At 34.7% G+C, this 13,041-nt stretch overlaps 2 protein-coding genes across 2 annotated transcripts in view; one reads left to right on the top strand and one right to left on the bottom strand.

Moving 5' to 3' along the window:
- The window catches only part of LOC136067943 (uncharacterized), a 4,295-nt gene extending 3,614 nt beyond the window's left edge, over window positions 1-681 (top strand). Inside the window, exon 4 of the mRNA XM_065774425.1 lies at window positions 26-681. Coding sequence (XP_065630497.1) covers window positions 26-681 — 656 coding nt within the window. The remainder of the gene's footprint in view (window positions 1-25) is intronic.
- A 2,017-nt stretch (window positions 682-2,698) lies between these two features.
- LOC112027863 (uncharacterized) lies at window positions 2,699-11,429 on the bottom strand. Its single transcript, XM_065774424.1, has 4 exons — window positions 11,029-11,429; window positions 10,850-10,921; window positions 2,956-4,225; window positions 2,699-2,727 (listed from the first exon to the last, which is right to left on the bottom strand). The coding sequence occupies exons 3-4, from the start codon at window positions 4,214-4,216 to the stop codon at window positions 2,699-2,701; spliced, it is 1,290 nt and encodes a 429-aa protein (XP_065630496.1). The 5' UTR covers window positions 4,217-4,225; window positions 10,850-10,921; window positions 11,029-11,429.
- Between the last annotated feature and the right edge of the window lie 1,612 nt (window positions 11,430-13,041).

Below are 13,041 nucleotides of genomic sequence, written 5' to 3'. Positions count from 1 at the left end.
AAAAATTGTCCGACTGCATGGCAAGGTCAGTACTCTGGTCACATTCGTGAGCCAACCATTGTTTTGGAAGCAGTGGCATCATTTGATCTGTGGATATGGCATGCATTTTTTGGATTACCTGGATCAAATAATGACATTAATGTATTAGAACGGTCTCCTATATTTTCTGAGCTCGAACAAGGACGTGCTCCTGCAGTTAATTACTCAATCAATGGCCATGAGTATACAATGGGATACTACCTTGCCGATGGCATATATCCGAAGTGGTCAACATTTGTTAAAACAATTCCATCTCCGCGGGGACATAAGAACAAATTATTTGCAAAAGCTCAAGAGGCGAATAGAAAGGATGTAGAGCGTGCATTTGGAGTGCTTCAAGCAAGATTCGCAATTGTGCGTGGGCCTGCAAGATTTTTCTATAGTGAAACGCTCCAAGACATCATGAAAGCATGCGTAATTCTTCATAACATGATCATTGAAGATGAGCGAGATGTAAATGAAGCGGTGGAAGTAGATTATGAGCAAATTGATGACAATCCTACTATACAACCATCACGGGAGAACACAAATGAATTTACGGAGTTCATTGAAACCCATCAATGTATTCGAGACCATAAAATTCATTCTCAACTCCAATTAGACCTCATTGAACATTTATGGCAATTACAAGGGGAGTTCTAGGAACTTAAGTGTGTGAGTTATGCATATGGAGTTTTATTGTAATTTGATATATGTATGAGTCTTCTAAAGACAATATTGATAGTTATGTATGTGGATTGTATCTATATATATGTATGTGGATTATAAAATTGATAGGTTGAGTACATTGATATTTGATAGGTGTATGTATATATATATGTATGTGGATTTTAAAAATTGGCAGGTTGTATGTAGATTTTTAAGTTGGCAGGTTGAGTACATTGATATTTGGCAGGTTGCATTTATATGTATGTATGTGGATTTTTAAAGTTAGCAAGTTTGAGTAAATTGATATTTGGCAAGTTCTTTCTCAAAAAAAATGAAAAATTGGCAGGTTCTCTGTGTGTGGTTGTTGAAATAGTTGGAAAGAAATTGAAAAGAAAAAAAACTAGCAGGATGTGTGTGTTGGAAAGAAATTGTCAGTTGTGTGTGTGTGTGTGTGTGTTGGAAAGGAATTGGCAGTTGTGTGTGTGTGTGTGTGTGTGTGATGGCAGGTTGTATGTGTGTGTGTGTGTGTTGGAAAGAGAAATTGCCAGGTTGTGTGTGTGTGTGTGTGTGTTGGAAAGGAATTGGTAGGTTGTGTGGTGTGTGTGTGTGTGTGTGTGTGATGGCAGGTTTGTGTGTGTGTGTGTGTGGGGGGGGGGGGGGGGAAGGAATTGAAAAGAAAAAAAAAATTTGGCAGGTTGTTGAGGATATTCCAACGGTGTGTGTGCTGTGTGTGTGTGTGTGTGTGTGTGGGGGGGGGGGGGAAATGAATTGAAAAAAAAAAATTTGGCAGATTGTTGAGGATATTCCAACGTGTGTGTGTGTGTGTGGGAAAGGAATTGAAAAGAAAAAAATTTGGCAGGTTGTTGAGGATATTCCAACGTTGGACTGGATAAATTTGAAAAAAGCAGAATAGTTGAATTTGAAACAAAAAAATGATGGTTGGAAAAGTAATAATAAGAAAGATTAAAAAATAAATTTAATAAAAGGATGAGATATAGAATTTTGGGATGTTGGGTGTATTGTAAATGGATGGTATAATAGATAAAGTAGTTTTTTGAGATTGTAAAATAAGATGAATATAGCATCCGGAGTGGATGCTCTTAGTAGGATTAAATTTTTTATCCATGTGGCTAGGACGTCTTTAACTCTTCTAGAAAGAAGGTGATTAAGTAAAAGCAGCAATAAAGTGTTTTTCTAAGTAGTATTAGGACAATATATTAATAAGTGGCTAGGATTAAGTGAATGCAGCAATAAAGTTTTATTCTCGAGTACTAGGATAATCTATTAATACAACAATCTTCTTTTAATATATATAATATATATATATTAATTTGAGAATCGCTCAATATTGAACACAAAGTCTGAAGCATCAATTCTATTTTCACACGTCAAAACAGTTCTCTGGGAACAAATTCATATTCTCATTGAAAAGTTACAATGGAGAATATATAAGTTCAGAGTGAAAATTCGTAACTCATCTCTTTTCACTGACTTTTGACTCGATGAATTTCTCTCTTGGAATAGAGAGAAAAATATTAATTTAGAATAAACTTCTGCATGTATTTTTTAGAGATAATTAGAACATATGTGTTATATATACTGTTAATTATGTAACTTGAACCCTCCATCCTTAAACCCTCAAGTACTTGATGTATGGGAAAGTATTAATTAAACTATAAGGCTTTTGTTTATAATTATAGACATTGCTTATAATTATAGGTTTTCTTTTTTTACCTTTTTTTTTTTTTAATATTGAATAATTGGAAAACTTTCTCCTCCACTCACCCCATTGGAGTTGTACATATCAAATGACCTAAGATTTTTGTTAAGATTATATACATGCGTGTATGAGTGTGTTATTTTGGAACTGCATTAATTGAATAAAAAGAGTCGAACAAAAATGCAGTAAGCCTTACAAGCTTCTAAGGTGACTTTTGGAGCTTCATGCTTATAACAATAAAAGTGACTTTTGAGCCCAACAACAACTTTTGCACAAAGGAGGTTGCCGAATTTAAACTTCTTCTAAATCAACTGAACCTCCTGAAAAAAGAGTTAGCAGTTCAAGGTTATTACAAATAATAGTATTAATAGACTAGTCAAGTTGTTCACCGTTAAGATATTCCATTTCATTTTAACAAAAACTACATATATAGGTGTCATGTACACCTACGAAGCTACTAATTAATGTGAGTTTTTTTTTTTTTTTTTTTGAAGAGTTGCAGTATGACTGTGAGGATGTCATAGTCCAAGGGCCTGAGGAGAAAAGACGCTTGAGACAGGAGGAGATGAACTCCCCTTGTAATTGCCATAAATGTTCAATGAGGTCTAATTGGAGTTGAGAATGAATTTTATGGTCTCGAATACATTGATGGGTTTCAATGAACTCCGTAAATTCATTTGTGTTCTCCCGTGATGGTTGTATAGTAGGATTGTCATCAATTTGCTCATAATCTACTTCCACCGCTTCATTTACATCTCGCTCATCTTCAATGATCATGTTATGAAGAATTACGCATGCTTTCATGATGTCTTGGAGCGTTTCACTATAGAAAAATCTTGCAGGCCCACGCACAATTGCGAATCTTGCTTGAAGCACTCCAAATGCGCTCTCTACATCCTTTCTATTCGCCTCTTGAGCTTTTGCAAATAATTTGTTCTTATGTCCTCGTGGAGATGGAATTGTTTTAACAAATGTTGACCACTTCGGATATATGCCATCGGCAAGGTAGTATCCCATTGTATACTCATGGCCATTGATTGAGTAATTAACTGCAGGAGCACGTCCTTGTTCGAGCTCAGAAAATATAGGAGACCGTTCTAATACATTAATGTCATTATTTGACCCAGGTAATCCAAAAAATGCATGCCATATCCAAAGATCAAATGATGCCACTGCTTCCAAAACAATGGTTGGCTCACGAATGTGACCAGAGTACTGACCTTGCCATGCAGTCGGACAATTTTTCCATCTCCAATGCATGCAATCAATACTCCCTAGCATCCTTGGAAATCCACGTCTTTCCCCATTGACTAAAAGTCTAGCAATGTCTTCGTTGTTTGGGGACCTCAAGTATTCCTTGGAGAAAATATCAACCACCGCTTTAACAAATTTTTTCATACTTTCTATTGCAGTGGATTCTCCAATCCGCACATACTCATCCATAAAATCAGCTGCCACTCCATACGCAAGCATCCTAAGTGCAGCTGTTATCTTTTGAAGAGAAGATAAACCGAGCTTTTGGGCATTATCTCTTTTTTGGATAAAGTAAGGTTCATAAGTTTCCACTGCGGATTGAATACGGAGAAAAAGAGACCGACTCATCCGAAATCTCCTCCGAAATAACTTAGGAGGATATACTGGTGTGTCGGCAAAGTAGTCGAGATAAAGTCTTTTATGGCCTGCCAAACGATCACATTCGATATACCGACGACGTTTACGTTGTGATGTTGAACCCTTAAGAACTCGCCTCATTATCTCATCCTCGTCTGAGTCGTCAAAAAGCAATTTGCGAAGCCTAGAGCGACCCATAGAGACAACCTTGAAGACGACAGTGTTAGGAAATTATCACAATTATTGCAAAACAAGCAAAGATTACATTATGGAAGGGGAACAAGTAGATATATTATTCAATAAACAAAGCTTAAAATCTGTCAAAGCAAAAGTCCCCTGGTAAAGATTGATAAGAAATAAAGCAAAAGTCCCCAAGGCTCATAATCTTCTCTTTCAGCACTACGAACTAGAACAGTGTATTGTATATGCTAAATTGATACCACTATTTGAAGATACTCAAACTTAGTCACAACTCACAATGCATGAAAGAGAATCCTCGCACAAATTAGAGAGTGATATATTATTCATAATCTTCTCTTTTTCATCCTATGACGTGACATTTTTTTTTGTAAGTATCCTATGACATGATGTCAAAATTCATATATCATTCGGATCATTCAGAACCAAGATAGTAGATGAATGCCAAGAATTGGCCTCTAGAACATGTAACCCAGCATCTAATTAATCATATGCATTATAAGACTACACACAAACATCAATCAAAAAGCTCAAACAGTGCTGTGCTGGCTATATACTTTCTTATCAAGAGTCACATCCAAAATCAGACCAAATATTGTTCTTACCAAGACACAGGACAAGCAAAAATATAGAGCAGAAAGTGAAAGCACAATCAACCGTATCTATTGTCTTGTTTATAATCAAAGCTTAATTTTACAAAGCACCTCTCTCAGCTGCAAATTTGGGTTCCTTTTTAATTGCCTGGCAAAGAAACAAGACCCTAAAGCATCTTAAGGACATGCAAGAGAATGTGGCAGCTGATTTTATTTTCTTTATTTTTTATTTAAGCCAATTGAAGTTGATTTTATTATGCTAACTTCAACTAATGGCCTCTAATCCAATTTTAAAACCACTTCAGATAAAATATTATCCAAATGAAAAATTCTCTCATTTTAGGAGTTTGGAACATCTCGCCCCTCCACAATGATCCAAACAAATTGTTTATAATCAAAGCTTAATTTTACAAAGCACCTCTCTCAGCTGCAAATTTGGGTTCCTTTTTAATTGCCTGGCAAAGAAACAAGACCCTAAAGCATCTTAAGGACATGCAAGAGAATGTGGCAGCTGATTTTATTTTCTTTATTTTTTATTTAAGCCAATTGAAGTTGATTTTATTATGCTAACTTCAACTAATGGCCTCTAATCCAATTTTAAAACCACTTCAGATAAAATATTATCCAAATGAAAAATTCTCTCATTTTAGGAGTTTGGAACATCTCGCCCCTCCACAATGATCCAAACAAATGTCTCATCAAAATAATGTTAATTTCATTGCAACAAAAAGGTGTGAAAACTAAAACTTATGCAATTGCTATAACAGACACAACTCATGATGGGCTCAAAGAACACACTAGAAGGATCAGGAAAATTGAGATTGCTTCCAATTATTCAGTGAAGGAAGTATTAAAGACAGTAGTGAAATGCCAACAGATTTTACATCATTCTAGCCAATGATTTCAATATTGACCAAGATGTAACACAATGGACTAATACCAAATAGGTTACCTTATAAAATCTTTTCTTTCTTTCTTTCTTCTTTTGTTATTTATTAATATTTATTAATATTTATTTATTTATTTTATTTAAATTGTAAATAGGATGTTCCATCAAATAATGCACCTTTATTTTACATCATATTGCACTTAAAACTTGAATTAAACAAATTGGAGCCATTGAACTGCCATATAATGTACACACAATCATAAGGGAATGTTTCACCACAAAACACAGGAAGACCAAAGACCAAATATTGTTCTTTCCATTCTTCATTGAAAATCAAAAAGAGGTTAAAAGAGTAAACAACTAGCATCCCTAACAACTATTACTTATAAAGATCCCAAAAACTTTTCATGAAGTTAGGCTCATTGAAAAATTATCAAAACTAACAAGCAATTATAACCTATGGTCCAAGGCCCTGGTTTCTTTTTCCTTCATTTCTTTCCCAATACTGTGATGCTTACGAATGAATATAGTTAAAATTTTTTGCATTGTTCAGATAACAAACAAAAATCCAAAAAGATCTTACTGTTCAATTTTGTGGGTTACTGTCTTCAAGTTGAAAGATCATAGCAATACACACACACACACACACTTAAAAAATGAGATGAGGAATGAGAGTATAACCTTTGATACGATATAATGATAAGAAAAGATATATATAGTCAACCATAATTTAGTTGGGATTAAGATTTAGCCAAGTTGAGTTCAATTGAAATTACAATAAAATGACATCTGTGAAGTGGTATAAGCAGAATATCAAAACTATAAGCATGTAAGCAAACAAAATTCATCTTCATTATTATTTTAAGTAATATTAAGAACAAACTTGTCAAAGTACAGTCCAGCAATCACCTCAACACATTCATTTTACAAACTGGCTACAATTGACATAGAGGACATTAAGTTCCCAATTCTAGACAAAAAATTATCACATAACAGAGGATAGAGCAGAATTAGTTCTTTGGAAATTCAAGAATTCCTCCACTCCAAATCAGTTAAGAACAGCCAACCAGCCAAAAAAAAAATTACCCAATAAATATCAGATAAGAAGGACTAGATTGTCGAAGAAGAATTGGCCAAAACAGGATTTGATCTGACATAAAACCAACTCCTTTCAATACTTTTACATTGCTCAAAGCAACCTACTTCCTCAATTAAAAGATCACAAGCAGACTATTTATAAACATAGCCAAACAAGAAATAAAGAATTTACATTTTATCCAAGAAAAATAACCTTCACTACAAAATCCAAGACACAGGAAAAAAAAAACACATATATATATATATATATATATAAAATAACGCTATTGCCTCAGCACAAATGACATCATGAGATGTCAGAAAGAACTTCTCCATGTTTCAGAAAGAAACAAGCTGATTCAATATCTTCAAACCAATGGCACAATGATATGGTGCTTGATGAAAGCATATAATTTGTAAGCAAGCATATCTTAATCATATATTAATCGAGATTGACCACATGCATTCTTCTTCACCATTCTATACACCATAAATATACCTGAGGAGGTTCCTATGCTTTAATACAATTTTATTGCATGTCATAAAAGGGCTGTATGCAATTGTCCAAAACTTGAATTTGGGTTTGAATGTGCCTTTTAGCCCAAGTCAGCCCTAGTAGTTTAGACCCAGAGACAATGTGATTACCAATTACCTAGATAATTGGTATCAACCCAAAAGACCTAAACAAATCAATGCATACAATTATTTATGACAATGATGATGATGACAAAATACCACTATAATAATGTAACCAAAATGTTATATTATATAAAAAGTCAGGACCTCTGGTTATATGATAGTTTCCTTCAGAGAAAGTGCAATTTAGTCAAGTTTGGAAATAATCAAGATATGTGGTCAAAAGAAACAATTTATGAAAACGGTGACTGTCAATGTTAGTTGAAAGCCATCCACTCTCACAAATATTAAAGGTGAAACCCAAAAACTTCAAGTAAGTTACTTCACTTAATACATACAAATTACAGTAAATTACAATATGGAATCCAAGAGTGAAGACTGCAATTAAAAATATTTATCCAAGAGGGAAGTCCATTGAACTGCAATATTTATTCATGTACTAAAATATTAATCAAGAAATTGAAACACTAGTCTAGTTAATCAATCTTATTATAAGTAAAAATACATCATCAAACATAGAAAGGACATGAGTTTTTCATATAAACAAAAATGATGTGATTACATACGTGGCACAACCTACTGCCAATTGATCAAGTTGGAACAATACATCATCTACATGTTCCAAACCTACGCTTAAAATAAGCCACTACCAAAATAAGGTTGAAACAAAATATCATCTACATATGCCAAACCCCAACCCATATATAATTTACTACCAAAATATAGTTATGACAAGACATCATCTTCTTGAGTCAAACCCAACTATTTACTCTAATTGTTGTCTTGCAAGGATTTTATCCTTGAGATTTTCAAAATAACGGCTTTCTTTGTCATTCATGACACTTGTATCCAAGGTCATTATTCTTCCCTCCTCCCTAATAGTTTCAAGACGAAGCCTTTCATTTTCAATATCAACTCTATGCGTCTCCCTACTAGTTTCAAGACGAAGCCTTTCCTTTTCAGTATCAGCTCTTTCCTTTTCAATATCAGCTCTTTGCGCATCCACTCGAACCCTATCCGCTTTGATGCGAAGAGCCTCATTGTCTTGTTCATGTGATTCCTCCATATATTGCAATTTTTTTGCCAAATAATCATCAAAACCCTTATCACCATCTGTTCTCTTTCACTTAGCCTTTTCGGCTTTTCTGCCAATTGGTCTCTCTAACTCCACTGTGTCATCATCATTACTACCACCTTCATCAATTGAACTTGGAGTTTGAGGGAACCCTTTTGATATTTCCTTAGGCATATTCCACTTTGGTTGGTTCTTCAACTCAACCCAACAATGTTCAAATGCAAAAGCTGATTTTTTGCCGGTTGTTGGAGCTGGTGATTCTTTATATAGTTCCTTTGCATCTTTCAACTAAATTTTAAAAAAAAAATAAATAAATAATTAGTGTTTTGAAACTATTCGAAAATTATTATTGTGACACCATTGCAATATAATGTATACCTTGTCCTCGTAAGTCACACCACTTGGATTTCGGGCTTCAATTTTAGCCATGATCCCAGCAAACCTACTTGTCTCCCTATTAATATTTCCCCATCGACTTTTGAGGGAGGAAGTAGAACGTGTGGTTCCGTAAGTATTGTTCTTGCAAAAGTATTGCCAAATTTTCTTTCAAAATTTGTCAAGTCTTTGGTCAGTACCTTGCACGGCATCCATGCTAATGTTAAGCCATGCAGAGACAAGGAGTTTGTCCTCATCTACGCTGAAGTTGCCACCACGTTTTGTTGGATTAGGGGTGACAATTTCAACTCCCGGACAAGACTTTTGGATGGGCATTGAAGTATTTTGAGACCCACTTAAAAATAGTGCCAGAAAATCATCATCCATTCGTGAGATATTAGCATATCATGCTATCTCTTCTTGTGTACCCATCCCTTTTAGAAAACAACACTACAATTAGAAATACAAACTAAACCAAATCTACAAGAGTTCAAAGCCTTCACATATTATGATTGGTGGCAGCTTCTCATGTACAACAACATCCTACAATATATTTTGACAACTCCTAATCAAAACAATATATTAGAAATACAAACTATGCCTTATGTTTTGTGACAGTACAAACAGAGAGCTTTTTTGAAAGGGAATGAAGAAGTTTAGGTCTTATATACAAAAGGTTTTCACTTACTCCAAGTAACCCCCAACATAATGGAGGTTAATTTACAAGGTAGAGAAAGTGTGCACTTAAGGTTAGGAGAGGTGTGGGGGTTCACAAGGGAACAGTGGTTAGGCCTGAGTAGCCCCCTGCTTTGATCACATGTTATGTGAGAGAGTCTCTGTGGACATAATTGAGTGACAGTAGTAGAACTATAACTCATACTTTTTTGTGTATGACTATTGGCTAGTTTTGGAACTCATTTGCTAGCTGTGTTAATGGTTGCTAATGGTTCATTCTCTTTGTTCACGAGCTTGGATCTTAATGCCCAACTGTGTACGAAACACATTCAATCATTCATTTGGATTTATCGATCTTTACTTATTCTGTATTCCCCATTGCTCTAATGGGATGAGAATTTGGATACTAGCTAAGTGCTAATTCAGTGTTCCTAAGAGCTTATTACAAACAAAAGCATCACTCACAAATGGCCTATTACAAACATAGTAAGTCTAATGACAAACAAAAATTCACAACTTTTGAGCTGAGATACTGTAATCCGTGTACAATAAAATAGTACCAAATAGTGAGTTTATGTAAATAAGTAACACAGAGTAGTGGGCTTAATTACATCTCTAACTTGTGTCTCTATACATTGCTTTAATAAGTACAAGGAACATTGCATAGTGGGCTTAATTACATAGTACAACTAACATTGTCCAAACCTCTATTTTGTGTCATTTTTCTTTATTTGGCCGTTTGGCTTTAATGAAAGAAGTACTAGAAATCTCCATTATGGATGGTGCATTCATGGTCTGCAGTAAAGGACAGTGGCCTCCGTGTGAGAGGTTCATAATAGGGTGCTTTCTTAAAGGAGAGCAGTTCTAGTGCCACAAACTTCTTGTAAAAATGTTTGTCATAACTTTAATGTGACAAACTATGAATAATTTCTACAACATCTGAATGCAAAAAATGATAAGAGTTCTGTATGAACCAAATAAAAACTTCAAAGAAATCAGCAATGAACTAGATAAATATAATGCCGGAATGTAGAACATATCACAACTGGCTCTGAGCATTATCAGTTACCCAAATTCCAATCATCTTAATCACGAAATTCCATGGAAAAAAAACATCAAAGCAAAGGCTTTGAACTTTGAAGACTGAAATAGATTTCACGTCCCAAATCAAAACCATAAACAAAGAAGTCACGACCAATTCCAACTTCACCTAAAACTAGTTTTATCATTTGTTCTTTGATAGGTGTCATAGATGATGATGACAATATAATGATTATCTAATAAAATTGGGATTTTGGTAATTGAAGTTGAACCTGAGCAAAGTTTCTGAAGATGCTAATCCGACAGAGAGCGAAAACCCCTCGTGATGAAGCTGAATCCCACCTCTGCAAACATCAACAGCCATTCTTAGATCAAAACCCAAACACAAACACAAGCTGAATCCCCCTTTTTATTGCAGAAACACAAACACAAACACAAACACAAAACCCACCTAGTAAATTGCTTTGATTTTGATTTTGATTTGATTTGAGAGACCGATGGAGCTTCGTGAAGAGATTTTGCAAACAAAATCTTAATCCAAACCCACAAACCCTTGAGATGAATGAATCGGTAAAGGGACGAGTGAATCGGTAAAAAGGGATGAGTGAATCGGTGAATCCAAACCGATTTATGAGAGGAGTGAATCAGTAAGGGGATCGGAGCACGGATGCCTCGTCGGAATCACTATCGGAGAGAGAGGGTCATCAGAGAGAGAGAAGCATCCATAACTGATCGGAGAGAGAGGGGCAAAGTATTGGGTCTGAAGAGAGCACACAGCAGAGGAGAAAGAGAGAACGGAGAAAGAGAGACCGAAGAAAGAGAAAAGATGAGAAATAACGAAGGAGGTGAGAGATATTCCCAGGGAAAAAACCATTAAAATATATATTTTTTTAATAACATTCAGCTACAGTACCATCTTACATTTGAGATAGTACTGTAGCTAAATCTAATTTTTTTTTTTTTGGCATATGGGATATAGCTTTCCCGTTGCTGATGGGTTTTGGGGCTTAAATGCCAAATGCTCCTAGCATTTGGCATATAGAAGCCCCAATGTGGATGCTCTAAGGGTACACTACATCCACAGGGATGGTATCTCTACTTTTCCCTTTCATTTAAACCAATAGAATTAAGGGTTTGGTTGATTCTTTCTAAGAACTAATCAAAATTAAGCAGCCCTAATCGCATGCATGCATATATATCAAAATTAATTAATCAGCCCTAATCCCACAATTTTAATCAATACTTTGATCTTAGCTCATAAAAATATCATTAATCCTTAACTTCCATGATGTTCCATTATGGTGTAGAATTCAACCCAAGATTCGTTATGGAATTTTTAAATTTATATGAAATAACTATATTACCCTTGAGCCTAATTTTTCTTTTAAAAACAAGATTTTTCATGGTTGCAAAATTGTGTGGCTATAGATCAATAGATGCTCCTCATTAGTGGAACTTACACAAATAAGTGAACACCATTCAAGGGTCATTCAACGATTTGGAAACTTTTTTAATGTTCAAGTTTAGCTAATGATTCTAGATTTGGAAATTCTTAGCCATTCAAGGGGAAGCTCAAGCCTGGCTGATGATTTTGGAACTTCATATTCAAAGAGAAGATTAATCTCAATTGATGATTTTAGAACTTCTTAGTTGTTCAAGGGTATTGAAGTTCAAGAGGAGCCAATAATTTTAAAATTTCATAGCCATTGAAGGGGGATTTTGGATTGAGTTGGTATTCTTGGGTTGTGAAAATGGATTTTACCCTAGTTGGATGTAATTGTAGGGAAAAAACAAAATCTGTTGTGAGTTTTCAACTTTTGTTGGATGTGAATTCTATATTGAAAGTTTAAACTCAAAAGGTTTAATTACAAGAAATTTTTCTGTATTAATTTCGAACATTTTTGGGTGTATTGAATTTATGCAATTCTAACATCAAAAGGTGTAATTCCAAAAAACTTGAATTTGTGGTGCATTTTTGCACCATTGCTGGGATGAATTGAGTTTTGGAGACTTTAACTTCCATAAGTTTCCTTGGAGAAACTTGAATTTGTTGTGAGCAAGATTTATGCTAGAGGGTTTTTTTTTTTTTTTTTTTAAGCCTACTCTTTCTTGGCATTTTATTTTGGACTTGTTTTCTCCTCTTTTGGGCTTGAAAAAGCTTTTTGGGTCCTTTAAAATTAATTATTGGGCTTTTTAGTGTTTATGAAGAGGAAATAAGCCCAAACTCATTTTCTTTATAGTAGTGGGCTAAGGGAGGGAATTTTTTCCAACCCAAACTCTTCTTATTCTTCTTCCATCTTTACCACCCAAACCCAAAGGGTAGGCCTCCTTTCTTTTTCTCAACTCCAACCCCACAATTTCTTGGTCCAAATTTTAGCCTAAGGAGAGCTTTAAGACATATGTGACCTTTTGATTTTCCAAATTTTACCAAAGGCACATTTTGATTTCGTTTAGTGCAATCACG

This window comes from Quercus suber, unplaced genomic scaffold (assembly GCF_002906115.3).
Source record: "Quercus suber isolate HL8 unplaced genomic scaffold, Cork oak 2.0 scaffold_92, whole genome shotgun sequence".
NCBI classification, from domain to species: Eukaryota; Viridiplantae; Streptophyta; class Magnoliopsida; order Fagales; family Fagaceae; genus Quercus; species Quercus suber.
The sequence above is the reverse complement of the archived record's forward strand: the minus strand, read 5'-3'. Positions and strand labels throughout refer to the sequence as shown.

Bases quoted from the DNA above. Each gene is read 5' to 3' on its own strand.
- LOC112027863 (XM_065774424.1), bottom strand. From the start codon at position 4,216: ATGGGTCGCTCTAGGCTTCGCAAATTGCTTTTTGACGACTCAGACGAG. The intron at 2,728-2,955 runs GTCTTTTCTCCT...CTCTTTTTTCAG, and splicing joins CATCTCCTCCTGTCTCAAGC to GAGGTTCAGTTGATTTAGAA.